The sequence below is a fragment of the Anomalospiza imberbis genome, chromosome 21, assembly GCF_031753505.1.
Source record: "Anomalospiza imberbis isolate Cuckoo-Finch-1a 21T00152 chromosome 21, ASM3175350v1, whole genome shotgun sequence".
Taxonomy (NCBI): Eukaryota; Metazoa; Chordata; class Aves; order Passeriformes; family Viduidae; genus Anomalospiza; species Anomalospiza imberbis.
This window is the reverse complement of record NC_089701.1, coordinates 3,092,729-3,119,214: the sequence shown is the minus strand read 5'-3', so window position 1 is coordinate 3,119,214 and position 26,486 is coordinate 3,092,729. Positions and strand designations below refer to the sequence as shown.

Genomic DNA, 26,486 nt, shown 5'->3' with positions numbered 1-26,486 from the left:
GGATCAACACCTCCCAGGCAGACTCTGTGACCCTTTTTTTACACTAAAACCCGAGCAAGTGCCTCCACTTTGGCTCAGTGAGTTCTCAAATGAGTAAATCAATCCCAAAGCTTTGCTTTGCTCCGTATTTTCCACTGTGAGAGACCCCCTCACAATCCATCCTCCTGTGGGCAGCAGAATTCCTAATTTTCCAGAGATGAAAGGGAAATAAATCAACGTGAAACCAGAGCCAGGGAACGGTGCAGAGGGGGAAGACACAAAGGAGCAGCTTTGTGCTGGCCTTGTAATGAGGGGGAATCTGTTTTTAAACCATCCCTGATGGCTCACACATATGTCATGGAAAAAGAACTCCTCCAGGAAAGCTCTGGGTTATTGGCTGATTATTTGATTTGGAGGAAGAGGGGAGACTTGGAACAGTGTGAGCAGGGCCCGGGTGAGGAGGTGACATCAGGGGGACGGAGTTTGGGGTGGGAGAAAGGCAGCACTCAACGGGAGGGTGAGGGGGAGTGGGGTCAGGTCTGCAGGAACAAGGAGCCAAGGGAAGGCTGGGCAGCCTCGAATTTGGGATTGTGGGGAGTTTTTGCAGACTGTGCCTCCTCTCCAAGGAAAACTCTGCCCTTTCCTGTGGGCAGCCTGGCTAACAGGGCCCTGCTCAGATGCTGGGCTGTGCGTGGGGACAGCAGCCAGGCTGTGGGGCTGTTGGAGCCCTGCTGGGCTGGGATGTCACCTCTGCAAGGTGACAGCAGAGTGGTGCCACACTGCTGCCCACCTGGTGCTCACAGAGCAGTGGAGGACAAGGGGAAACTGGGCCTTGGGTTTCTTCCAGGGCTCCCTAATGAGTGGGATGAGGAAAAGGGAGAAAAATGTCTTTTTGCGGCTGGCCTGTGGAGCAGAGGGTATTGAGTGTCAGTCGGGGTACCCCACACACAAAACCAGGGGATTCTTTCAGAATCGCTTCTGGCCCCATCCTCTCCCCAGCCCAGCATTATTCAGTGCCAGTTCCAGGGCTGGCACGGCAGGGCACACAATGCCAGCCATTCATTTGGCCCCATTCAGTTTGCACAGGCCTGGGCTGGGCTTTTGTGGGATTTTTCTTTTCTTTTTCTTTTTTTTTTTTTTTTTTTTTTTAATTTCCATGCTGGACACTGAAGGTCAAGCTGACCCTCTCCTCCTTTATGTAAATGCCTCCCACAATGTGCAGGCCATGATTTAATGCAGCTTTCCAGAGGGTCTAAATGAGGTTTTTGGGATGCTGTCCGTGGGATTGAGCCTTGCTTGGCACATGGGACACTCAGGGTGGCTCTCAGGGACAGCACCGCTGTGTCACCCTGTCCCACTGCTTTGTCCTTGCATGGAAATTTCTTTTTCTGACTGTCAAGATGAGGCTAAAATTGCAAAATGCCATTTTTAGGAGCTCTCTGAGTTATTCTTCATAAGCATATCCAGGCAAGCAAACGTTTTGAGCAAGGATAAAGAGATTTCTTTTGGTGAATAGTCTCATTTGCTGCTTCAGAAGCATAATCTGACTTGATGCTTCAATTAGGGAACAAAACCACTCCGTGTGAATGTACCTGAGCCAAATCAGTTCCTGTTGGAAAAGAATGGGAAGGAACTGCTGGAAAAGACTGCAGCTGAGGGGTTTTATCACACTGGTGGTTTGTTAAAGCTCTGGAATAGAGAATAACTAAAAGAAAGGGTAAAAAACCCTCCATGTTTGAATTCTGGAGAGGTATCTGAGGGATAGATTTGGGGGTTTTGAGGGATCTCTTGCTATGAAGCCCCTCTCAGGGGGTGGGATTAATATTATAAACAGATGGAGGCTGCCTTGATTATAAAAAAAAAAAAAAAAAACACCCTGAAAACTCACTTTTGAGCAGCTTTTCAAGGATTCCTTTCAGAGGTATCTTCTGGATTTCCACTAGGAATTTATCCTCTGGAGGGGGAGAAGTAAAAACCAGCTGTGCAGGGACCACACCATAAAGGTCTGGATGTAAAAGCAGTGACAGCACAGCACATGGTGATTGTGGGACCTCTATTCTGAGGGCTGTAATTTGTGTGTAGAATGACATAAATGCTGATTTGGAGCCACCAAATGAGGAGTTTGAAGGCAGAAATCACAGAGTGCCAGGCTGCTGTGTGGTCATAGAGGGGGAAAAAATAACTCCAAGGAGTGTTTGGAGGGGCAGGAATGATTCCAAGTGTGTTGGGCAGATGGAGCAGCCACTGGAAGGGCTCATCTGAGGTCACCTGGGTGGCAGTGCCAGCCTGGATCTGCTGACAGGTATCCACAAAGCCTTGGATCTGCTGTATCCCATGAAATCCCTCTGGAATCTGCCTTGGCTGGGACCTGGACATGCTCCCTTTCCTCCTCCATCTGTCTTGGGGCTGGAAAATTGAGGAGAACGGGGTTTTTTTTTTCTATGGATAGGCACAAAGGCAAGGAAAACTGCTCATTTTGTGGTGCCTCAGCCCATCTTTTTCCAGTGGCTGTGGGAATTGGGAAGCTCAGAGATGCTCTGGGATTAGCCAGGCCTAGATTCCTTCTAATTTGTGTCTCGTGGTTGCCTCAGCTGCTGGTAGGGACATGAAAGGGGTGGTGGGGACATTAAAGAGATGTTTGGTGCGTGCCTGGGTCTGATCAGATGGGAGCTCACCACAGACAAAGCTCCGGGATGATTTCTTTTCCTGAGCTGTCTGTTTCCATGACATTTATAGCAGTTTAATTATCCCAAGCCTCTTTTCCCTGTCAGAAGTGATTGAGATCAGCCATCAGACAGGAGAGTTATTGGGAGAGACAGCCACACCTGCGGCTGCACAGAAGGATCACCCAGGGCTTGATTTTGGGGGGAAAGCAGCCAAAAAAATGCAGTGTTATCCTAATGAATTAATGAGAAGAGAGAGCTTCCTCATGGCTGGCTCTAAACCTTCAGCTGAAATCACTCCACCGGGTTTCTGGTGCCCACGAGGTGAATATTTAGGGACGAACAGTTGTAAACACAGAGTGGGTTGCTCCTCTGGTGAAGGGGTTTCCCTCTAGGAAATATCTACAACAGCTCTACTCCAAGTCTTTCCTCTGAGTAGGATCCTCGTAGGGAGACATCCAGCCCTGCCTGAACTCCTTGTAGGGGTTAAAAATGAGCTGGTTGGGACTGGAGGCCCCATTAAGGCCCCACACAGGAGAGGTCTGCACCTACCCCAGGTGTGAGCGCAACATCCCCTTCCCTGGGGCATGGTGTGGCTGTGCCAAGCACACCCCAAACCTGCCTTCCTCTCCTTCCAGCTCTTCTCAGAACCCAGTTTCCTCTTTTCCAGTCCAAACTGGACAGGGGGAACAGCAGCTCAGACTCTTTGCAGGTCAGACTCTCCCAGGGTTCCTGGGAGTTTGGGAGCAGCCAAAGGAAACTGAGGCACCTTGGGAGGGTTTACTGCAGGCAGGTTTTTTACCTTTTTTTTTTTTTTTTTTCCCTTCTCCCCCTGAAATGGAAGGGACAGCTTGCCCAGCAGCTCTGGACTAAGGCAGCAGAGGAGTTCTTTCTTCCAATCAAGCCTGGTTTGTGCATGGGTTAATTAGATCCAAATGAGATCCGGCGTGAGGTTTCCATCCCAGGGCAGTGAGAAGCTCAGCCCCAGCTCCTGTCCTGCAGGAGTGACAGAAACCTCCCAGAATTACCCAAATCTGGGTGTTTTTCCCTCTCTCAGTGGAGGAGCTGGTTGAAGTCAGCGCTGCTTGACATCTGGAGGTGTCACAAGGACGAATATCCAGGCTTAGAAAGCCAAAATCAGCCTCAGCCACGCACTCATGGCATCACTGAGATCCCTCAGGGTTATCAGCACCCAGGGGCATATATAAAAATAGACATGTTTAAATATAAATTAAAAATAAATAAATCTATTTATTAAATCTAAATTATTAAATAAATCTATTTATTAAATAAATATATATTTAAATATAAATTTAAAATAAATATAAATTAAATATATATATTTAAATATAAATATATTTATAAATAAAATCTATTTATATTTTATAAATATAAACCACCTCTGAGGGTGACCCACCACGCAGCTGCTGCTTTAGAGGGAAAATATTCACTTCAATGGGATGAAATTTGAACTAGAGTTTAATAAAAACCTGTGGTTCAGGTTCCTGGTTCTTCACATGTGTTTCTGATCTGCTGGGGGTGGGGGGGGGGTCAGGCCATCTGCTCAGAGCACACAATTAAAAAAGAAAAGTTTAAAACTGCTCATTTTGCAAATATAAAGACTGACTTTGCTCTCCAGTTTCATTTTCCTATTGTGATGTTCTCTCTTTATTGGGGTGGAGAGAAGTGGGACGTCTTCTTTCCTTTCTTTCTATTCTTTGCCCTTTAAAAACCTGAACTATGCCATTATTTTCCCCCCTCTTTGCAAAAGAGCTGCAGAAACCTCCCTTATTATTTTTGCCTCCCTTATTATTTTTGCCTCTCATATGATTTTTTCCTGTACCTGGCCAGGGTGGGGAGAAGGAGGGAATATAAAGCAGCCTTTTGTCCCAGCAGCCCCTCTCCCAGTCCAGCTCCCTTCCAGACTGGGACTGCAGCCCCATCCTGCTTTCCGTGGCCAGAACTGATTGTTGTGCACCCAAAAACCCCGGGAGATAAATTGTGGTTTGTTCAGCAGACATAAATATATAAAAATAGCCAAGCAGAGTGGCTGAGCAGGTTGTTGATTTAAGGGTATCTTTCTCTGGGTGTTTTTAGCAGCTTTATTGTTTTTTTAAAGCACCTTGGCTGCCTTTTCCCTTTCCTGCAGTCCCCACTGCCTGGCTGCTTTTCTCTGGCTGCACCTCCTCATCCCACAGAGGTCGGTGGGGAGAAATGCAGAGAAATCCAGTTCTAAGAAGGACATGGAAAAAGGGAGAAGTCAAAAGCAGGGGAAAAAGAAAAGTGAAAATCAGGGAAAGTGAAGTGGAAGTGAAAACCCAAATCTTGCCAATATTTGGTCCCAGAGGGCTGCAGTGGTGATGCCACCAGGATCTCAGGGCTGATGTCAGGCAGGAGGAAAACCAGAAGCCACAGCATCATTTTTCCTCAGGGTGGGTCCTGCTCTCTGGTGGAATTCCCTGCAGCAAACACTAAAAAACCACTAAAAAGCCACTTGTGTGCTCTGAAGGGGAGCACACAGCCCACGTCTGGTGGATTGGAGCCCCAGACATGAGTCAGGGGACAGCTGGACACGTGCCCTGCCTGGGAGGGACCTGCCTGGCCCGGGATGCAGGGACAGGACATTCAAACCTCACTCCACTTTTTCGTGCTTGTGTTCCCTACCTTAAATCTTCCCATTTTCTACAGGAAATCCCAGCTGTGGCTCTCGTGCAGCCTGGCTCTGTCCCCTCCACGCCAGGCTGGAGGAGGGCTGGGTAGGACAGCCCTGCTGAGGGATGCTGTGCCCTTCCCTCAGTGCCTTTTCCAGCTTGGAAAACCAAAAAAAAAAAAAAAAAACCCTGGAGAAATGCACTGCTAGGGTGCTCAGAGTTGCTCGTGGTTGTGCTTGCTAGGGAGTGTTTGCTTTAGGGTCATTGCCTCTGGGGGTTATCTGGGATTGGGATGGGAAGTATCCACCTGGAAGTGAACCTTGTGTTGGTGCCTCCTGCCCTGCCGTGGAGCCCTTGACTGGTATTTGGGTGTTGGCAGAGCGACAGCTTCTTCAGGAGCTTTCCAGAATTAGCAAAGCCATCTGGCTTTTGTTCCCCTCTGAGGGAATGGCTTGTCCTTCCCTTGCAGTGAGGAGTCCTTGCTAAACTGCTCCACCGTTGGATTTGGAATGGCACACAGACAGACCTAAAGTGTTCTGTGGCCTTTGCTCCAAAAAAACTCTTCATTTTAAGTCATAAGTCTTAATTTAATTTTAAACAACAGCCAGGAGGCTGCTGATCCAAGCATGCAGCAGTTATGGGTGGGAGAAATAGGATTTGGTCTTGTGTTGGGGCAGGGCTGGGTGCTGGGGACAGCATGGAGAAATCCCAGGGTTCAGGGAAGGGGACAAGGAGGGGACAGCACTACCCTGTCCCTTCAAATCCAGCAGCCAGGAGGAACAGCGAGTTCATGGACCCTCACATGATGGGAAATTGCCTCCCTCCCTGGGATTGTAAACCAGCAAGGTTGAGAAATTACCAGAGAGGTTAATCACCACTGAGCCAGAGGGCTGCTGCTCCTCTTGCTGCTGTGGCCAGGGGCAGAGGCTCGTGGGCTGTGATAACTGCTGTGTTTGTGCTCTGCAAGCCCAGCCTCAGGGATGCTCCTGGCTGGGCAGGGGCTGGGGCTGCAGGACTGGGCTCAGGGTTTCATTGGAGTCCCCACACAGAGATGCAGTGAAAAAGAGAAACTTTCCCCAGCCCTCAAGAGGGTTTGGAGCCACATTTCATGCTGGTGACACTTTTCTCCCTGCTCTGCTTAATGAAACCTGTTTTTCCCAAAGAGGGCTCCTGAGTGCCCAAAGCAGCAGGAGCTGTTCTTGTGGCAACCCCAGAGCAGCCCCATCCAACCCTGAGCAGGATGGGGACACAAACATCCAGCTGGATTTAGCCAAACCACCAGGAATTTGTAGCTGAGTCACGGCTGTGTGCAAGGCAGGCCTTTTTTCTTTTTTAAAATTTATTATTGTTTAGGCAAACTTTCAATGATTGCCTTCCCATTTTGCAGTGCCCAAAGGAGGCTCTTTAGGCACCAGCTGCTCTGTCTGGTGGGGTCACTCCTGTCTATGGCTGGCCAGGAGAGGGCTCAGGACATGGAGACAGGGACTGGGGGGATGGTGGGGCTTTGTTTGACCCCCTTGCTGCAGTTTTGCTGCTCTTCTGGAGCTGCTGTGTTTAAAGGAGAGACTCTGGGATGCTCTGAGCACCTCCAGCACCTCTGATTTTTTGGGGTTTCCATGTGGCAGAACTGTGGTGATTCCTGGGCCTTTGCTGATGTCTCCAACACCACTTTCACTCCAGGCTGGAGCTGGGCTGTGAGAATCCATGGGAAGTGCTGGTGACAGGATTTATCAAGTGGAACATCTGAGGGCTGCCAGGCTGGCTCCAAGACAGGGATTAGGGGTTTTGGAGGCTGAGCTTCCACTTCATCCTGGAGCTGCATCCCTGCCCCTCTTCAGCCTCTGACTGGGTTTGGGGATATGGAGTCAGGGAGTTTGTCAGGATAAATCTCAGTGATTCCCAGTAATTGGGAAGATTTTACATTATCATTGCTCACCTTGGGCCTGTGTTAATCCAGTTGAAATGCAGGAGTTTCCAGAAGCCCATCCAGCGGGATTTACTCTTAGGGATGCTGCATCTCAGACTTTTGGGGTGATGCCCTAACCCGAGTCCAGTTAATGATCAGTGGGAGCCCTGAAGAATCCCAGGATTTGGGGAGCTGCTGCCAGTGCCAGATGAAGTCACTCTGCCCCTCCTCTCCAGCTGGTTTTTTTTCATTGAACCACAACGATTCCTCTGAGTTCCTGAAGTTGATGTCATTGGAAGTGATGTGACATTTTTTGCACACATACAGAATAACTGTTAAAAAATGCTCCAGAAAGAGCTTTTCCAGCCTTGTCTGGGAGCTGGCTGGGGAGTTGAGTTAAACTGGCTTTGATGGAACTTAATCCATAAAGCAAATGAGTCATCAGGCATAAATGGCTTTACCATAAATGTCAGGCAGATCCTTACTAGTCCTGACAGTTAGCACTTCCATCTGTCTGGTGGAGCAAATGAAACCCTCACAACTCACAGTCCTGTTCAGAAATGTGCTGTCCTGCCTCTTCCTCTTCACCAGAAGTTTTAGGAATAAAGGCCAAAGTGTGATTTATCCCCTTTTTTAAACACTGCCTCTCCTAACCTAAAAAAAAATGGGGTTATTTGCAGGCAAAAAAAATTTATATTTTTATTCTCTGCTTCAATTTTTTTTTTTTTTGCTAAACCAGCAAAAGATAACTGAGCTCAGCCTCTGGATGCTACCAAGTGCTCCAGTCACTGCAGAACTTCCTTGAGCTTTGTGCCCAACTCATTGCCAGGCCAAAAAAGAACTTTACCCACTGTATGAGTGGCTGGAGGACACTGCTGGTGACTTCTACAAAGCAACACCAGAGTGTTTCCATCTTGCTCCCTGCCTGAAATAACTCATTACTTGAGAATAAGTCTTGGATTTGGCTGGTCAGGCCTTTAAATCACTTTACTGGTGCATTTTTAAGTTGTCTCTCTTGGAAAACCCTGTCCCACACAGAGCTGTGCGTGTGGATTAATGGGATCTTCGTTAGCGCTGCAAAAATCCATCAGGGAAGGGGATTTTGGGGTGGTTTGTGACCAAAACAGGGAAACAAATGGACACTTGAGGGAGGAATGGGAGCAGGGCTGGCTCCCCTTTGCCAGCCAGGATCCCTGGGCACAATTTATTAGCAGCAACACACTCGAGAGGACACAAAAGGCTCCCGAACCTCCCAGCGCGGCTCGCTCTATTTAAAGTCGGCTTTTTAAATCACAGAAATGGGGCTCTTGACAGCAGAGCTTTGTGCAGCTTTTGTGAGGTGCAGATAGTGGGGCTTTTTATTGTGGCCTAAATTAGCCCATTTTATTGTTTGGCGCTGAGGGATGAGGTCAATTGACTGGGAATCTTGCTAACAAGGTTTTTACTCCTGTCTGCTTTTTACAAGTGTTAGCACGGGCTATCCCCCAGTGCTGGGTGCTTGCTGGGAATGAAACAAAGATGAATGGGCTGAGCTCTCCTCCTTCCCCCTCCCCTGAGCTGCTCAGCCTCTGTGCTGGGGCTTAGCTGCTCCCTGGGGCTCTCAGTTGTCCCAAATTCAGTTCTCCTGGATTTTGCATTGGTTCAGCCTTGGTTCTCCTGGATTTTGCATTGGTTCAGCGTTGGTTCTCCTGGATTTTGCAGGCTGGAACAGGACAAGGATGAACTCTGGGCAGGGTGATTGATTGGGTTTGAAAAGGAGAGGGGAAATAGCAGCCTGTGGAGCGATGCTGCTGGAGCGTGGTGAGCTCTGACGGAGCCGTCTGATGCTTTTTCCTGGCGCTCCCCACATCCCAAATTTATTCAGTTACGCACTGATTTCCCCAAGTTCTTGACCCAGAATGAGCAGGAAGCTTCCCCTGCTCAGCCTCCCCCTCTCACTCAGCAGAAACTGTGGGGCCCACGCTGTCCTTTGAGGTCCAGTTTTCTGCTGTGGCCGCAGGGATTTGCAGGTGGTTTTTTTCCATATCCTCCAAGGCTGAGCATGCCCAAACTCCTGCAGGGAAGCAGGGTGGGATGAAGGATTTCTCCCCATGCATAGCTCAGGAGCTGCCATCAGCTGAGACTAAAAACAAACCCAGCTTTAGCAAATTCTCTTCTGCTTAACCTTTGGCACTGCGTTTAGCCAAGATGCCTTTCCTTGCTTTATCTGTTCCTTGAGGAAACGCAGTTCCAGCCCTGGTCACTTATGGGATGCAGCCTATCAGCTCTCCATGAGGTGTAAATCCAACCTTATCAGGGAGAAAAAGCTTTTTCAGCCTCCCCTGCCTCTTGGAGACAAGTCCCAGGTCTGCTTTGGGGCTGGTTTATTTCAGCTTATCCCAACAATGCCAGGCACTTCCCATCTTCCCATGGAAAACGGGGAGCTTTAAGCACCTGAGGGAGAGAAGGGCCCAAATGGCTTAGCTGGGGTGTCAGGGAGGGGTGGCCAAGGTCCTGGGGGCAGAAATAGCAGCTGGAAGGGTTTTCACATCAGCCACAGATTTCCCTAGCCGGGTTGGGTATTCCCTACTGGAGAGAATTCCAAAGGAACGCGTTTGGAGCTCTGGAGTGCCTTTGGAGACAGGAATGGTTATATAATTTATGGCCTGAATAAGCCCATAACACCCCCATTACCCCCACCTCAGGGCTGGGGGGTGTCCTGGAGGTCCCACCATGGCCCAGTTCCCCCGTGTGTCCCATGGGCAGGTGGTGGCCAGAGCTGCTTGGAAAAGGGAAATGTTCTACAAGGCAAAAAAACTTGGAATTTTTTTATTTTCCCAATACTCTCAGCCCAGTTTTGGTGGTTACATTGCAAAAGAAAAAGCTGGAATAGTAATGGCAGGACTGGATTTATATTAGCAGAAAAAAAAATAAAAAGGGAAAGGGAAGGAAAGATGTTTCTTGTTTTAAAAATGGAAAATTGAAAGCCACTTTGCAGACATTTCTGTTAATTTTGTAAAGGTTATTCACTGGAAACAATGACTAATGAGCTTCAATAAATGCTCTTTGAAGGGTGACTCGGGTAGGTCTGAGAGGTGCCCAGATGTTCATGAGCTGCTGCAGGGAGGGAAGTGACAACCTGGGAATGGAGGAGGGAGCTCCAGGCAGCTCTAAGCTGCTCCTTCCCCCCAGTGCTAATGTGTCCAGGAACCTCCTTCCCCAGTGGATCTGTGCCCAAAATGTGAACAGCATTCCCTTTTTTGGGGGGAAGTCAGTGGGACACATCCATGATCCAGCGACACCAAGGCAGATTTGGCCCAAAATTTCAAAAATATCCTTTTCCACAGGGCTGTTTGCCAGTCTGGCCAGGCTCCCTTTGGAGCTTCTGGTTGCTATTACTGCCCAAATCATCCTCCCAGTTTTGTTGTAACGCTCCTGCTTTTCCCCCTGATGCTTTAGCCATGTTTGTCTATTATTAAATAAGAATTTTTTTCCCTCCCCTAATTAAAGTATCAGCTCTAAGCATCCAAGTAGTAAAGTCTTATGTAACTGTCTGCTGAATGAACTGGATTTTGGCATCGTGGTTGAGCAGTGTGGTGGCTCTTAGGAAACTCAAGAGCAATTTCTGCTCTGACCTTCTGGCTGTGGCTGTGTCGGGCTTCAGGGAGCAGCTGCTCCATTAACCAGCCCTGGTGCCTAATGAGCTTCCTCTGCACCTGGTTTTTAGTATAAAAAAGCCTCCCTTTGGCTCTTTTCTGGGTTTATCAGATGCATTTCCAATCTCTTGCTGTGTCTGTTGTGGGTAGAACATCGAGGTGAGGCAAGATGTAAAAAAAAGGGGGTGATGTGAGACCAGCTGGTGGGCTGGGAGAGGCAGAGAAGTTTTGAGGCCAATAAGCAGCTTTTGGGAGTGGCCAGGGTGACTCTGCAGCCCTGCACAGGACCAGGTGGAAAGGAGTTGTTTTATTGCTGATTTGGGGGATAGAAAGCTCTTTTCTCTTTGTTTTTCCTGCACCTGCCTTGCTTGGGGCTGTCAGTGCTGTCGTACTGGGTGATTTCTCTTTTGGAGAGGTGGATTTGGGGCTGGGGATGAAGCACAGTGGGTTCACACCTTGTGGAGCAGCCCAAGAGAAGCTGCTGCTCCCTGGACATGGAGCTTTTCCCCTGGCTCATCTCAGGGGATGTGCCCATGTCAGGAAGGTGGCCCTGCCATGTCTTTTGCTATTCATTTCTTTGTGTTTCTGGCTTTGATTGCAGCCTCGGGCTGGTGTCTCCAGGAGCACCACCCATCACTGACCCTCTGTGCTCCCCTCCCTGCAGGGTGACATCCAGCAGCTCCTGATCGTGGCGGACCCGCGGGCAGCCCTGGAGTACTGTGAGCACTACAGCCCCGACTGTGACACCGCCATCCCCGACTCCCCCCAGTCCCAGGACCCCAACCAGGATGAATACGTGAGTCTCTCAGGATGGTTTGGGGTGTAATCGTCAATATTTGTGTTTATTTCACCCTTGCAAACACGTGGCTCCTTCCTCCCGCTCAGCTTCCCCACGACTCGTCTCCAACATCCGCGACGGAGATTGATTTTAGGATTTGCAGGTTCAGGGTTTGGCTCTAGGGAGTTTCCCTTCTTTCTGAGCTCCTTCGATTTCCAGAGACGGAAAGGAACATCCTCTTGGAGCTCAGAAACACAGGAGAGACAACGTGAGCCAAGTGTGGATTAATGACCTTCCCTGGCAGCTCCAGTCCTGTCCAGACCAGCACCTGTTTCTAAATTTCCAGTTATGCTGTTGGACTTGTAAAAGGATTAAACAGTTCTTTCTCAATATTCGGTGAAACAACAGGTGTTAAAGGAGGGAGAACCTCCCTTCTTTTTCCCCTGGACTTGCTTTGAATCTCATTTTGGCAGAAATGCTCCCAAGTCATCCCTAGGAGCTGCTGTGCCCAATAATTTTTGTGCAAAGGGTTCACCCCAGGCCTTTTCCATAAGAAAAGGGAACACAATAAAAAAGGCTGGTGCAGGATGCATTTGTATGTTTGCTGCCCAATCAGAAATGTCTGGGTGTGGCTGAATTTAATGAGCATCACCTGAATGTTGCCCTTTTTAAAGAGGTCTCAGCTCGCTGCTGTTGCTGTCTGGCATGCTGAGCCACTCTCTTAGGCTGATTTGCTTTCAGCTGAGCCCAGACCTGCAGGGTCAGGGAATCCCTATGAACCAGTAATGCCATCAGCCTTCCCAGTTTATCTTTGGGATTAAATTAATCCAGCACCTAAGCAAGGCTTTGGGATGCTCACGGTGAGGCGCAGCCCCAGGGAAGCACCGCGACCGCTCTGCCAGCACTTCTGGAGAAACAATAAATAAGACAAATAAAACAGCACTTTGGTGGAAATCTGTGGCAGCAGGAAAATAAAACATCTCTTTTGGAGCCAGCAGTCCAACAAGAGCTGGCTTGTCCCGAGGCTGTGTTGCTCCATGTAGGAATAACTCCTCCACGCGCCGGCGGCCGCTGCCAGGGAGAGCTGGGCTGGCGAGGAGCGGGGCCGTGCCCGCTGGAACCAGCTTTTGTTTGGGTTTCTTGCTGAGGAATGACTGATGCCTTGTGGGAAAGGCTGCGAGGATCTGCTTTTCCAAGGCCTCCAGCCTGCAGGCCTGGGGCGGGCGGGAAGTCACAGGGATGCTGTTAGTGCTGGAACAGTGCCGGAGCGGCTGCGGGGCTCGAGGGCTTTGTGCCCCTCTCTCAGGGTGTCAGATCTGGGAGGTTTCAGCAATCCAAGGTTAAAAAAATACCACAGAGTTACTGGTTTGGGTTGGAGGGATCTTAAAGCTTATCAAATTCTGTCCCCTTGCCAGGGCAGGGTCGCCTTCCGTGATCCCAGGTTGCTCCACATCCAACCTGGCTCTGGGCACTTCCAGGGACGGAGCAGCCACAGCTGCTCTGAGTGACCCATTCCAAGGGCTCCTCACCTTCCCGGGGAGGAATTTCTCCTAAATATCCCATCTAAACTTGCAGTGTGAAGCTGGGATGTCCAAAGGAGCTGGCAGGGACACGCTGGGTGCTCCCACCCCATTTCCTGCTTCTCCTCCTCTCCTTGCAGTACACAGACGGGGAGGGAGAAGGTGACACTTACTACTACGAGTACCCCTACTACGAGGATGTGGATGAAGCTGTCAAACCAGAAAGCCCCACCACCAAACCCGGCCCTCCTGAAGTGGCTGCTGGAGAGAAACCCGAAACCAAGCAGGTACCGAGGCGGGTCCTGGCAGGGGTGTAGGTGCTGAACCTTTGTAAAAGGGGAGGATGATGCAGAATGATTTTGTTCCTCTGATCGTGGTGTTTTATTTCCTACGTGTGACAGGATTTTCCAGCTCCCACAGCACCCCCTGAGAGGGGGAACCCCGGGAAGCAGCCCAAGGAGGACGGAGCAGTGGATGATCCCCTGGTTGATGAGTACAACTACGAGACCATCAACGAGGAGTATTTTACCCCAATGCCCTATGAGGATCTCAACTACAACGAGGAAATCGATCCCCAGGGTGGCCTCACTGAAAATGCAGTGGAAGCTGAACTCCCCACAAGCACTGTCGTCACCTACAATGAGACTGATGTAATGTTAATTCATTAATTTTATTTTTTTTTTAATTAACTCTGCTGTTTCATAGCCCTGGAAGCAAAGGAGACGGGAGCAGGCAGATGGTAAATCCATAAGTGGTTCAGGCAGCTGCAGGGAGAGGAAGTTTCTTGTAAAATGTTTTCACTCCAGATTTTTTAGGGTGGGGAACACAGATATTTAGAATTTGGTTAAGGATTATTCCCCTGAAAAAAGCTGCTCACATTGACATCTGCATTTCCTCGGGTGAAGTGGTTGTCTGACAAAACGAGAAATGAGGGTTGCTGTTAAAATCACAGTAAAAGCCTTTTATCCCCAAGTTATTAATATAAATCCTTAAAATGTTAATTTGCTGGAGAACATCAATATTTTTCATTTTGCCATTTCCACTGAAAAGCATTTTTATGTTTTTCAGTTTGGGTTTGTTTTGGTTTTGTTTTTTTGTTTTTTTTTTTTAAGAAAACCATTTTTAACCCTGGGACAAAGGCTTGATTCCAAAACTGCTGCATCCACCTGGTGTGAACTCCTTTATTCTGTGCATGGATCTGCTCAGAGCTGGTATCAGCCCAGACCCCACAGCTTTTTCTGCTGGAATATTTAACTTTTACTCCCCCACACTTCAATATCCTCCAGCTGAAATGCTGCACTCAAAACTCTCCTGTGCTTAAGACTTGCCCAATTCTTGCTTTTTATGTTGATGCTGAAATAGGCAAATATTGGTGAGACTGAGATGAATTTTTGTGGGGCTGGGGGCTGTGGAGCTCACAGAACAAGGAAATAATAGCATTAAATGGGCAAATCCTTCATTATGCAGGAGCAGCAGCAAGGGAATCAGTGGTGGGATAACATGGAATTGTTCTCTGAACAACCTGCTCTAGTGGAAGATGTCCCTGCCCGTGGCAAGGGTTTGGAACTGGATGAGCTGTAAAGTCCTTCCAAGCCACACCATTCCATGTTTCTGTAATGCTTCCAAATCCCATCCTAATTCCCAGGAAGAGCGTAGGGGTGGTTTCTCCAGTGGAGAATTACTTGTTGTGGGGCTGTCACAATTCCAAGGCTGGCAAAAGAGACAGCAAAAGTTGGCCAGGATCCCTGGAGGTGGAAATTTGAGGGAAAAGGTGTCAGGGGAAGTGTCCAAGCAAAGATCTGAGCAGCTGGAGTGAGGCAGGTGCAGATCCAGCCACCCCAAGGGCACGGGGGGATCCAGTCCAGCCAAAATGTGGTGGAGGAGGTTGGAGAGCCCAAAATGATGCACAGGGAGAAAAGGAAAAGGCTCCAGGAATCGAGGGAGCCAGCGTGAGGGAACCCATGGATGGGAAAGTTTTCCATTTCCTGACCAAGAGCCAGAAATCTTTGGCCATGCTTGGACTTTCTAAGAGGGAGGAATTAAAGATTGGATAGAGGGGCCTGAAATAAAAAAGTGGAAGAAGAAGGAGGAGGCTTCAAGGGCCACTTTAGTTGTTAAGGAAAGGAACTAGAGGAGGAAAGTTCAGGCAGGCAGCTGCCCACTTACTCCAAATATCATCTTTCCATGCAAATAGACCTGAGGACCTCAATTAAAATAACAAACCAGACATTTTTGATATTCATTTCATGCAGTTTGCTGTTACACTCAAATCCTTAGAGGCAGATGAGATTTTTTTATATTAGGGTTTTAAGGTATCAAAAGTGCAAAACTAGGTGAAATATTTCTGCCAGGATAAAAGGGGGGGGGAGTGTGATAGTACCAGATCCATTTGAACCAGCCCAAAGGGAAAATAATCCTGACTTTTCCAAGTTTTCCAATTAAATTATTGCCAAACTATAATTTCTGCCAAGGCCAGTTGGTGTTTGCAGAGGTAAGAGAAGGTGGGCTGGTGAGTACCTTAGTTCTAGCCTTAATCTTAACTTAAAACCTCCTGAATTTAGACCCAGATGTTCATGTTTATGAGTTCTCGGCAGTTTTGGCATAGAAAGAAGTCTGGAAGTTGTGATGACACTGAAGTGACTTTGAATTCGTGGCAGTGAGGAGCTATTTCTCCAGGAAGCCCTGGAAATAGTTCAATTTCTGGACTATTTTGGTCATTACCTGGATAGGAAAGAAACCAAATAAATCTCAGCAGCACATGTTGTTCTCTGCAGGGCTGCTCAGAGCGAGGGGTGCCAAAGGCCTGTGCCTGCCAGGCTGCTGGGACCACAGGGATAAGGAGAGCAGCAAGGAAATTCTGAGCCTTGTCTGGATGTCCTTGCTGTGCTCCGTGGCATCTGAAAGGATTCAGAGAGGATTCAGGGGTTGAGGCATCAGATTTGTAACAGCTTCTGCTCCTCGGATGAGCCCAGGCGCAGGTTGAATCCCGGACTAAACAAACAGGAGGCTTTCACAGAAGTGAACTTGGGTTTTTCCACATTTCCTGCTGAAATTGGACACTCACAGGGACACATCATGGGTTTGGTGTCCATCTGAAATCTGGGAACGGATGTGGGACTCCTTGGGCTTGATAATCCAGGGTCTCCAACACCAGGGCTGTGAGAGATGAGGAGGATTTGGAGTTTGAAACTTCCACGACCTCTTTCTTCAGGCATTTGGAGTTTGCAGGATCCTCCTGACACGAGCTTTGTGCTGTGTTTTGTTTTCCTCACTCCAACTTTTCTACTCTCAGTGTTTTACTGGGGATCAGTGAAGAAATCCCAGGGAAAGCCAGGGTGTATATTTGACATGAAGCTTCTCCCATCTGTCTTCCTGCTGTTGGAGAAGTCACTGGAGACTTAAAAATTCCAAAATTTAACTTTTCCCCAGGTTCTCCCCTTGTCACTATTATTATAAAGCATCTTCAGTTTGCAAAAATCACCCCCCTTAACCTAACAACACTTTAATATTCCAGCTAGGAGAGAATTCCAGCCTGACCCATTGCTGCTCTTTCCTTTGCAGGCTCCTCAAGGAGGGGATGACCTGGATAAAGATTTCACTGAGGAAACCATAAAGGAATATGATGGGAATTATTATGACAATTATTACGACCGGACAGCCTCTCCCGACATCGGCCCCGGCATGCCGGCCAACCAGGACACCATCTACGAAGGGGTGAGAGGCTTTCTGCTCCATCCAGCAACATGCTTCTTCAAAATCTTGCTTCTTCCATAATATAGAGCAGAATTAGTGCGAAAAAACAAGGATTCACCCACCCTGCAACTTGTACTTAAACAAGGAGGAGCTGCCATGGGTCTTTCCTGCAGGAACCTCAGCAGGATCTCCAGTTCCTGTTGGGATTGGTGATGGTGATGGTGATGATGGCAATGTCCTCTCTGACTGTCTGGCTTTTCCCTGTGTCCCACAGATCGGTGGCCCACGGGGTGAGAAGGGGCAGAAGGGGGAACCTGCCATCATTGAGCCGGTAAGGAGCACCTGAGTTTGGGGTTTTGTTGGGTTTTCCCTCGTGGAAAAAGGTGGAAAAAGGTGCAGGGAATTTTTTTTCAGTGGGACAGCTGGGAGGAAAACTTCCCATGAAAGAATTCCCTGGTTCATTTAATCTAAAACACTGGAATTATATAATTTTTTTTAAAGCTTCAAGGAGCGACCTAAATCATGAAGGAAGTGCAAGAATTCCCATGGAATCTCTCGTTTAGCAAAATAAAACCTGGGACTGAAGCATTAGGAAGGGAGCAGGTCTCATCCCTCAGGAGTTTGGGAGCATCCAGGTCATATCCTGCCCTGAACTCCCAGTTTGGGGCTGGCTTTAATTGGGCCACCAATGGGAATAATTTTATCCCAGTGGGAATAAAAGGGATATAAAATAAATCCCTGCACAAAGCTTGGAGAGGTTTGCTCCTGCACCAGCTCCACAGTCCCACCAGCTTTTCCTTTGTGTCCTACCCGGGGTGGCACACTCTTCCTTTGCAATTCTGGCCTGGTTTTGAGGTTGAATTTCCTTCCAAAGAACAATTCCAAGCTCTCTGTGCCCTCTGAATTCTGCAAAAGCTGTGGGTGCCCAACCAGCACCTCGAGGTGGGGAAGGAGCTTGATGGTGGGGCTGGCTCAGGGATTCCTGTGAGCAGAGCAAGAGGCTCTTGGTTAATTCCCATTTTTTCCCCTCTCTGTGTGCCAGGATGCCCCAGGTACCCCCATTCCTGCTCCTCCTAGGCTGGAATTGGGGATGAGATCCTCTCACCCACCTGCCCCAGCCCAGTCCCCGCGGGCTGAGCTCCTGCTCGCTGCACACCCGCAGCTCAATTAACCTCATTTTCCTTGGCAGAGGGCCAGCACAGCACCCAGCTCTGCAGCAGCACTTCCCATCGTTCTGAGGCCATTATTTCCCTTGGAATTTTTCCTCCTTTTCCTCTTTCACCTGAAATTTCTGCAGATGCTGGGGAGGAGAGCCAGCTAGAAGCTGAGGTGCTGTAGCGTGGCTCCAAAACTCCAATTTAGTCCCTTATAAAAACATTTCTGACCTTTCCTTCCTTCCCTTCCTTTCTGGGTCTCTCACTCTGCAAACAAAAGGAGGAGCCAGCGATTTCCTTATCAGAGGGGTGGGAAGGGAAGGGGGGCAGCCAGACCCCACGAAGATGATGGCAGAAACCCAGCCTGAGAAGCTACAAAGCGAACAAAATAGTTAAGTTTAATCATCCAGAAAGAATTTGGCCGCCTTTGCTATTTCAAAACACTGGAGCATGGATGGCTTTTGCCAGAAAGTAAACAAGACCAAATGCTGCCTTGTCCCTCTCCGTGCAGCTCCTCTTGAGCAGGGAAATTTGGATTTGCTGCGCTCTTTAGCTCTTTTTTTTTTTTTTTTCCCAGTTTTTGATGGGAGCTGCGGGAGAAGGGAAATAAAACCCAAGCACAAAGTTGGATTCTGCTGGATTTTTACTCCTTCCCCTTCAAACCCAGCTGTCCTTCAATCCTTGCTCTGTGCTGACACTTGCTGGAGGCAGCAGGGCAGGGCAGGGGCAGGAGGGATGGAGAGGAGGGATGCAGGGATCCCAAATATTCCAGCTGTGGGGTCATCAGGCTGCTGGCACCTCCTCAGAGCCCTCTGTCCTTTTGGGGGGGACCCTGGTGCTCCCCTTTAGGGAGGGTTTGCTCAGCACCTCTGAATTGCAACAGGATTTGGGGCTGGTTTTGGGATGTTGGCTTCACTTGTGGGTGGTGTCTGAAGTGGAAGCCTTGCCTTGTTTTCCCCTGGGACAAGCCCAAATCCATGGTTGGCTTGCCCCCCTCAATGGGATCACCCCACTGGTGCTGTCCCTAAAACCCTGCCACGTTTCCATCGCTCCCATTGATGAACATCCGTGGAAACAGAGGAGGTTTCCTGCCAAGGAGAATCTCCAGATGTCCCCAAGGCCCCAGCTCGACATAAACCAGCAGATAAATATGGGAAGATGCCAAGGATGTTTGCATCCCAAATGGACCAATTATCCCTGACCTTTCCCCCTGGGGAGGACTGTCCTGGGGAGCAGACCTTGGTGCTGTATGTGCTCACAGCAGCACCCCAAAAACCTCCTGTGTGGGCTGGGGTTCTCTGCACTCTGATTAATTTCTGGTTTGGAACCTGTCACACCAGAATGTGTCATCGCTGCTCCCAAAAGGATGGATTTTGGGGTGTCCATGTGCTGAGAGCTCAAGAAGGATGGATTTTGGGGTGTCCATGTGCTGGGATCTCAACAAGGATGCATTTTGGGGTGTCCATGTGCTGGGATCTCAACAAGGATGCATTTTGGGGTGTCCATGTGCTGAGAGCTCAAGAAGGATGGAATTTGGGGTGTCCATGTGCTGGGATCTCAAGAAGGATGGAATTTGGGGTGTCCATGTGCTGGGATCTCAAGAAGGATGGAATTTGGGGTGTCCATGTGCTGGGATCTCAACAGAGATGGATTTTGAGGTGTCCATGTGCTGGGATCTCAACAAAGATGGATTTTGGGGTGTCCATATGCTGGGATCTCAACAAGGATGGATTTTGAGGTGTCCATGTGCTGGGATCTCAACAAAGATGGATTTTGAGGTGTCCATGTGCTGGGATGTCAAAAAGATCCATCCAAAATCCATCATTTTGGTGTCGGTATGCTGGGATGGATTTTGGGGTGTCCATGTGCTGGGATCTCTGGGGTTTCCCTGCAGGCTGCAGGACAGGCGTGTGCAATTCACCCCTAATTCCCACCCAGTGAAATATTTCCATGGCTGAAGCTTCAATGGGCATGGGGTGAAGCCCATGACCTGAATTCCTCCCTGGTGAGGAGCTGCAGAGCCTCTTCTGTGGTGGCAGCAGCAAATTTCCCCTCTCACATCCAGCTGCAGTGGGAGCCAGATCTTCTCTGAGATTAGAAATGCCTTGGAAATGAGTGTGGACACCAGGAAAGGCAGGAAATAGGGCTGACCATGCATTTTTTGGTGCAGACACCCTGATGGAAGGTCATGGCAGGCTGTTTTAGGTTATTTTTTTGCTCTGGGCTCAGGGAGTATGGTTTTCAGGGCAGGAATGCCTGGATTTTCCTGCAGACATTTCAGATTCGTTCAGCTCGGTTGGAGTGGGGTCAGCTGAGGCTTTTGGCACCAGAGCCTGAGAACAGTTTAGGGTGACCCCAAAGCAGCCCCTGCATGGCTTCTCCCACAGATTTTGCTCATCCACAGATTTTTACAGGAGTTCACCCCTTAGGAAAAATGTCCCTGTTTGCCACAGGTGAGCTGGGAATTGCTGACTCAACCTGAGCTGCTTTATTTCTGACCCAGAGATAAAAGGGACAGAGCTCTTCCCAAAGCATTGCCCTGATGCCTTCTGGCGAGCATTTTCCAGGTGGATTGGGAGGTTTCTTTCCTGCCTCTTACATACTCATGAGGGGGAAAAAAAGAAAAAAAACAAAAACAACAAAAACCCAAACCTTAATTTTCCTGAGTGCATGACAGATCTGACCTAAAGTGATGACAAAATATTTAGATTGAAGAGGCTGGAGGAACAATATCCCAGAATTTTTCCCACACAGTGATTTCCTACATTCACAGAGGAAATCACAGCGTGCAGTCTGCTGGAAAAAAATCACTTAAAAACCACCTTGCAGCTTGACTGCTAACTTCTTCTTAAGCTCTTTAGGGCTAGGAACAGCTTTTTCCTGAAGCTCCAGCAGCACCGAGGCTGGACAAAGTCCAGGATTTGTTTTTTCCCTGGCTCTGAGCAAAGGGAGAAGGCTGTGCTGGGGAAGGTGATGCTGTGCTGGGAGTAAGAGCTGTCCTGTGGGATTTAAATACACATTATTTGGTTTTTCCATGATCTTCTGCACCTCTGGGAGAAGTCATCCAGAGGAAGTGGAAACCCTCCAGCTCTGGAATGTCTCCATGCAGCAGCAAGAGCTGAAATATTTAAGAACAGATCAAGCACTGGGCATTTCCCTGTGGACAAAATGACTTTGAGGATGTGTCTAATCACTTTTTTTTCTTCCTCTTGCTCAGGGAATGCTGGTGGAAGGCCCCCCTGGTCCTGAAGGCCCAGCAGTAAGTGGCATTTTCCCCCTGCTCCGGGGGTGGGATGCTGTCCCCGGGCTCTCTTGCTCCCATCTGCCACACACGTGCACAGAGAGAGCTTTAGGGTGGATTTTGTGGTGCAAAAATAAACAGAGAGCTCGAAATCTTTTCCTGCTGCTTGTAGAAATCTGCTACAAATAATAACACATTTTCGTGGCTTAGGTTTTTTTCCCCTCTTTTCTCTGCCAGGGCCTTCCAGGACCTCCAGGACCAACTGGACCCGTGGGTTTAATGGGTGACCCAGGGGAGAGGGTGAGTGGCTGTGGTTTTCTCCTCTTTGCTGGAGTTTTGGGTGGGCTGGTGTGGGCAGAGTGGGGCTGTGGGGTATCCCTGGAGCCTTAAAATCCTGTTGAAATCCTGTTAAAATCCCGTTCATCCTCTGAGAGCAACTCCCAGAGGAGTTCATGGTGGGATACAGAGCAGGGATCTGCATCCAGGGTTGGGGAACAGCTCCATTACTCAAGTGCATGAAGATATTTTCCAAGTTAAAACCAACATTAAGGCTGCAAACCTGCTGCTCTCTGCCTGTGCCCTTTGGCCGCTCCTCCCAGCATGGCACTGGGAAAACTGGAGGGGCAAACACACAAAGAGTCATCAGCACAGGGAAATGGAGCTCAGCTGGGATTCTGCACCCTCATTCCAGCTCTCCTGGGAGTCCTGGCAGAGGGTTTGGCTTTGCTTTGCTCCAGGATGGTCCTGGGATCATGCCAGGGTCTCTCCCTGTGGCATTTCCGTGTCCCATGCTGCTCCCAGAGGGAAAGGAGCCCTTGTGCAGCACTTCACCTTTTCCCTGGGTGGGTTATGGCTCTGTCCCAGCCAGCAGCAGGCACTGACTGATGTTCTTTAACATGTGAATCTGTTATGGCAGTGCCACAACTCAGGTTTGGGTGTGGCTGTAAATCACTTTTGTCCCTGGCAGCCTCTGCTTTGTGGAGTGCTGCTGCAGAGCCTCCAGCTTTGGGGTGTCTCCTCAAAGGCAGCTGCTCCCAAGGGCTTTAGGGGATGGTGACCCCAAATCCCACACAGCTCTGTCAGGGTCATGTACCTGGATCAGCAGTGATCTGTGTTTGGGAGCTGCTGAACTCAAACCCCAGGTCAGTGAGTGCAGGAGCAGCATTCCAGCAGCAATCCGTGTCCTTGGAAATCCCAAAACGTCAACCCCACTGTCCTCACACCCCGAGCTCACCCTGCAATGACCCCAGGACTGCTCCTTTTGTTCCTTCCCCTGGCAGAGGCAGCCAGGTGAGCTGGGTGAGGAGCTCTTGCTGCTCCCAGCGCTCCTCCAGCAGGAATTTTGGCCTGACATCTCATGGAAAACTCAGCCTGGCTTTGCACAGAGCCCAAGCTGGCTCAGCCTGGGCTGTGACCAGAGGGGTGCCCAGTGCCCTTGAGGGGGATGGAGAGAACTGCCCAGCAGAACTGGGCAGAGCTGGCAGGGCCACAGCAGGGCTGCAGGAGGGTGCAGGGGACATTTCCCAGCAGCAATCTCACCAGTAAATCCATGGATTTCGGCCTGACTGGGGAGCAAATCAAGCAGAGTTTGGAGCTTGGCTGATGCCTTGGTGCACCCCGGTGTGGAGGGAGGTCAGGGCTGCGTCCAGAACAGCCCCTGGAGCACTGCTGGTCCCTCAGCCTCCACCCAAATGGCCAACCAACGTGCCTGCAGGTGTGTCTGTGCAGGCAGGCTCCGTTTGAGGTGTGTTTTCCCTGGAAAGCACAGCAAGGAGGGAGCAGCAGTTCCACAGATCCCGGGGGATGCTCCAGAACACACAGCATCCCTCTGCTGGCACTGCTGGCACCCAGCAGATGCAAACACCTCAAGAGGAAGGCTGCTCTTATCAGCAAACACTTCCCCAGTCTGATCCCCGAGGTGCTGAGCAGCTTTCCTGGCAGATAAGGCAGCTCCCTGGCCGTGGCAGGCTGCTGATCCTTCATGGATCCAAGAGCTGATTCCCAAACAGGGAACCACATCCTGTTCGCATCCTGGATGCCCAGAACAATAAACTGTGGTGACCAGACACAGACTCTGTGTGTTTGTAGGGCTTCCCACTCTTCTGGCAGATTTTTTGGCTTGGACAAGGTGGGGAAAAAGGCAGTGGGGAAGGTCTGGCTGGCTTGGGGTGGGGTGTGCTCTGATGTGGCTTCACACAGCTGCTTGTTGTAAATGCAGCTCAGTGTTTGTGGCCTTGATTACAATTTTTTTTTTGGGTAACCTAAGACCCAGAAAGAGTAGAAGGCAGAACTCGCTCCTTTCCAGAAGACCAGAACAGGATCTCTGTGCTCCCAAGGATCTCCCCTTGGCCTTGTTTCAAATGCTGCTGTGGTGCCAGAGGTTTGCTGTGCCTTCCTCTGCAGTGGCCATGCCCGTGTCCCCTTTTCCTTCTGGTGTATCCACACAGCAAAATACAACCACTGAGAGGGACAGAGCCACTGCTGGCCCACGCTGGGAGGTGTCTCCTGAGGCTTTAAGGTGTATTTGAGGAGATCCCTGAGGTGCTGGGGCATTCCCATGGCACTGTCCCCAGCCTGGGCACTGCATTTGTTTGAGGTCAGGTTCTTCGTTGCCTCCTTGGTCCCTGGGGCTTGGCTGGAGCCCTGTCAGCCACAGGGACCTGCACTGCCCCTTTTGCCCTGGAGCAGTGCTGGGAAGACCCTGCCCTGGTTTGCACTGCTGCTGTATTTACTGATGGAGCAGTAATAACATTTCTGGAGGCTGTGACATGATTGAGGACGAGGGGCCCTGCCTGTGCTCCATCGATCTCTACCTGCCAGCTCGGAAAGTCAATCCAGGCTCAGCCCGTGGGGGCCTCTAGGCCTGGCTTAACCCTTGTGGCACTGCACTGCCGCCCCAGCACAAGGAGCTCTGCAGCCTGGGTTCACAGAGGGTGGGTGAGCTGGGCGTGGTTTGTATTTCTCAATGGTCCAGGGCGAGCCCTAAAAACACTAATTTGGCTTCTGAGTATTTCCCGGGTGCTGTTCTTCCCTGTGGCCTCATCCCTGTCTCGCTTGTCTCCCTCCAGTGATGCCCTGCTCTCCCTTCTCCTCCTGCATTCCTGGCAGGCTGGATGCTGGCCCTGGGGACACAAGGCTCTCTTTCTGTCACTTGTCCAGGCAGATGCAGATATTTGCTGGCCAAGCTCCTCTGGAACAGCCCTGCAAAGCCAAGCAGCAGCAGCAGCCACTCTGTCCCCAGTGCTGCTGCTCCACGCCCTGCAATGAGAGGAATAATTTGCATTCTAGCACAGGCTGCTCCTGCCAATGTCCAGAACAGAGTGTGACCCAGCACAGGGTGCAGAGAGAAGTGATGAACTCGCAGGAGCTGCAACTGTATTAGAACCCTCCTTTTCAATTAGAGCAGCTCCTCTTTTAATTTGTTTATTATTAACCCTGAGAGTGTAGCTCATGAATTTACATGACCCTTCCCCGTGTACAGTGAGGAACATTCCCTCTGCCTGCATCTGATAAAGAGATTTTTTATCTGCTCTCAGGCAGGTGCAATGGATTAATAGCCCAACAATAGTCAGCTCTGTTAATATTGGCCAACACTCATTTAGCTCTGCTTTATTCATTGTAAAAAAAATAATTTAAAGAAAAAAAAAGAAGGGCTTTATTTATTTAAAGCTTCTTCCTTGATCAGTCATTTCAGGAGGCACAGAGGAGTTTGTGTCAGCAGCAGAGCTGAGGAGCAGCCTGGCTGTGGGAGGTTCCAGAGGGCTCAGGATGCTTTGGGATGACTTAGGCAGCTTTCCTGGAGCAGTGGGAAGAAGGAAATATGGCACTGAGGAGAGCAGAGAGCTGTTCCATGGGGGCTCCAGACTGGGGGGAAGGAAGTGGGAAAATGTGTTGTTTTGAAGGGGATGAGCTGCAGCATTAGAGCAAACTGCAGCTCCCTCACCCACCCCACCGCTTGTTTGGAAATTTGGGTGTCTGGGTGCTCTGAGGGGGGCAGCACACCCTGGGGGAAGGCTCATCACAAAATATCTTCACCTTCCAAAACCATCCAGTCATTGAATCCCAAAGGAATTACTCCCCTGAGCACAGTTTTGCCCCTCAGAAGTGCAACAGGATCCCTAAAAATCCTGATCTGGCTTCTGAGTGCTTCCAGGCTGCTGCTTTTCCCAAGTGCTCCCTTCACTAGGAGACCCCCAAAATTGCAAGAAACATCTGCTGTTATGTAATTTTCTAACCAGGGCTGAAAAATAACCAGGCAGAGAGAGAGAGAGAGAGACACTTGGTGAATGTTAAGGCTCAGCACCGTGGGCTGCTGGTCCCACACAAACACCCCCAGGTTTCAGTTTAACCATTCCATGGAAATGTTACCCCAGGGTTTGCTCTCAGCGCGGCATTTCAGAGCACTGCAAAAAATGCAAGCTGAAGTTCCCATCCCTGGCTGCTGTGTATCAGCAAATGCCCATTTCCAGAAGGAGAGCTACACAGATTTACACCCAGGCCCTGGCAGGCTGCATTTCTTCCAGGCATTCATGAATTTAAATTTCCAAAGTGCTTTATGGGTTTGGTTTTCCTCCATTTCATTGCCCACCCCCCACTCTCTGCTGGTCCATTCCAGCAGGAAAAGACCTCCCACACCCAGCCTGAAACAAAAAGAGGCATTTATGGATAAAAGCACTGCATCAACACTTGTCAGGAGAGATAAACAAGCTCCATCATAGGCAGGGCTGGCGTTATAGGAGGAGAGGGAGAGAAAAGAAAGTTTATCATATAAAACAAGCCTGGCCTAAATTATTTGTGCCATTTCTGCTCCCACGGACAGATCTGGGACGGGATCTCAGTGGGGTCAGGGATCTCTGGTTTGGGCCAGGCTGAGCAAACTGTGGATGTCCAGTCTGCCTGGAAAAATGGATGTGCTGGGGTGTCCTGCAGCCCCCCTGGGCTGGGATTTTTTTCCTAGTGTTTTCCTGCTGATCCAGCCCTGGGAGCAGTGTTGTTAATCCAGGCTGGTCGTGGTGCCTTGTCCTTGTGGGGCTGGGGACAGGGCCAGCCCAGCTGGGGACACCACAGCCCTGGCCAGGCTGGGGCAGGGGCAGCTCCTCACCCCCTCCAGGGCTGGGCTCTGATTTATGCTGGAAACTTCAGCCTGAATGTTTTTTGTTTGTTTGTTTTTTGTTGGTGTTTTTTTTTTTGTTTTGTTTTGTTTTTTTGGTTTTTTTTTTTGAGGGGAGGGAATGAGGCAATCATGAAGTTGGATATGGAAGAAGAG

The 26,486-nt window shown here is 49.6% G+C and overlaps 1 protein-coding gene across 2 annotated transcripts in view; it reads left to right on the top strand.

Annotated features, from left to right (window-relative positions):
- Positions 1-26,486, top strand: part of COL5A1 (collagen type V alpha 1 chain) — a 137,250-nt gene that overhangs the window by 49,068 nt on the left and 61,696 nt on the right. For both annotated transcript variants that reach the window (XM_068211093.1, XM_068211092.1), the window contains exons 5-11: positions 11,499-11,630; positions 13,273-13,419; positions 13,534-13,782; positions 16,694-16,846; positions 17,100-17,156; positions 21,197-21,238; positions 21,458-21,520. In XM_068211093.1, coding sequence (XP_068067194.1) covers positions 11,499-11,630; positions 13,273-13,419; positions 13,534-13,782; positions 16,694-16,846; positions 17,100-17,156; positions 21,197-21,238; positions 21,458-21,520 — 843 coding nt within the window. The remainder of the gene's footprint in view (positions 1-11,498; positions 11,631-13,272; positions 13,420-13,533; positions 13,783-16,693; positions 16,847-17,099; positions 17,157-21,196; positions 21,239-21,457; positions 21,521-26,486) is intronic.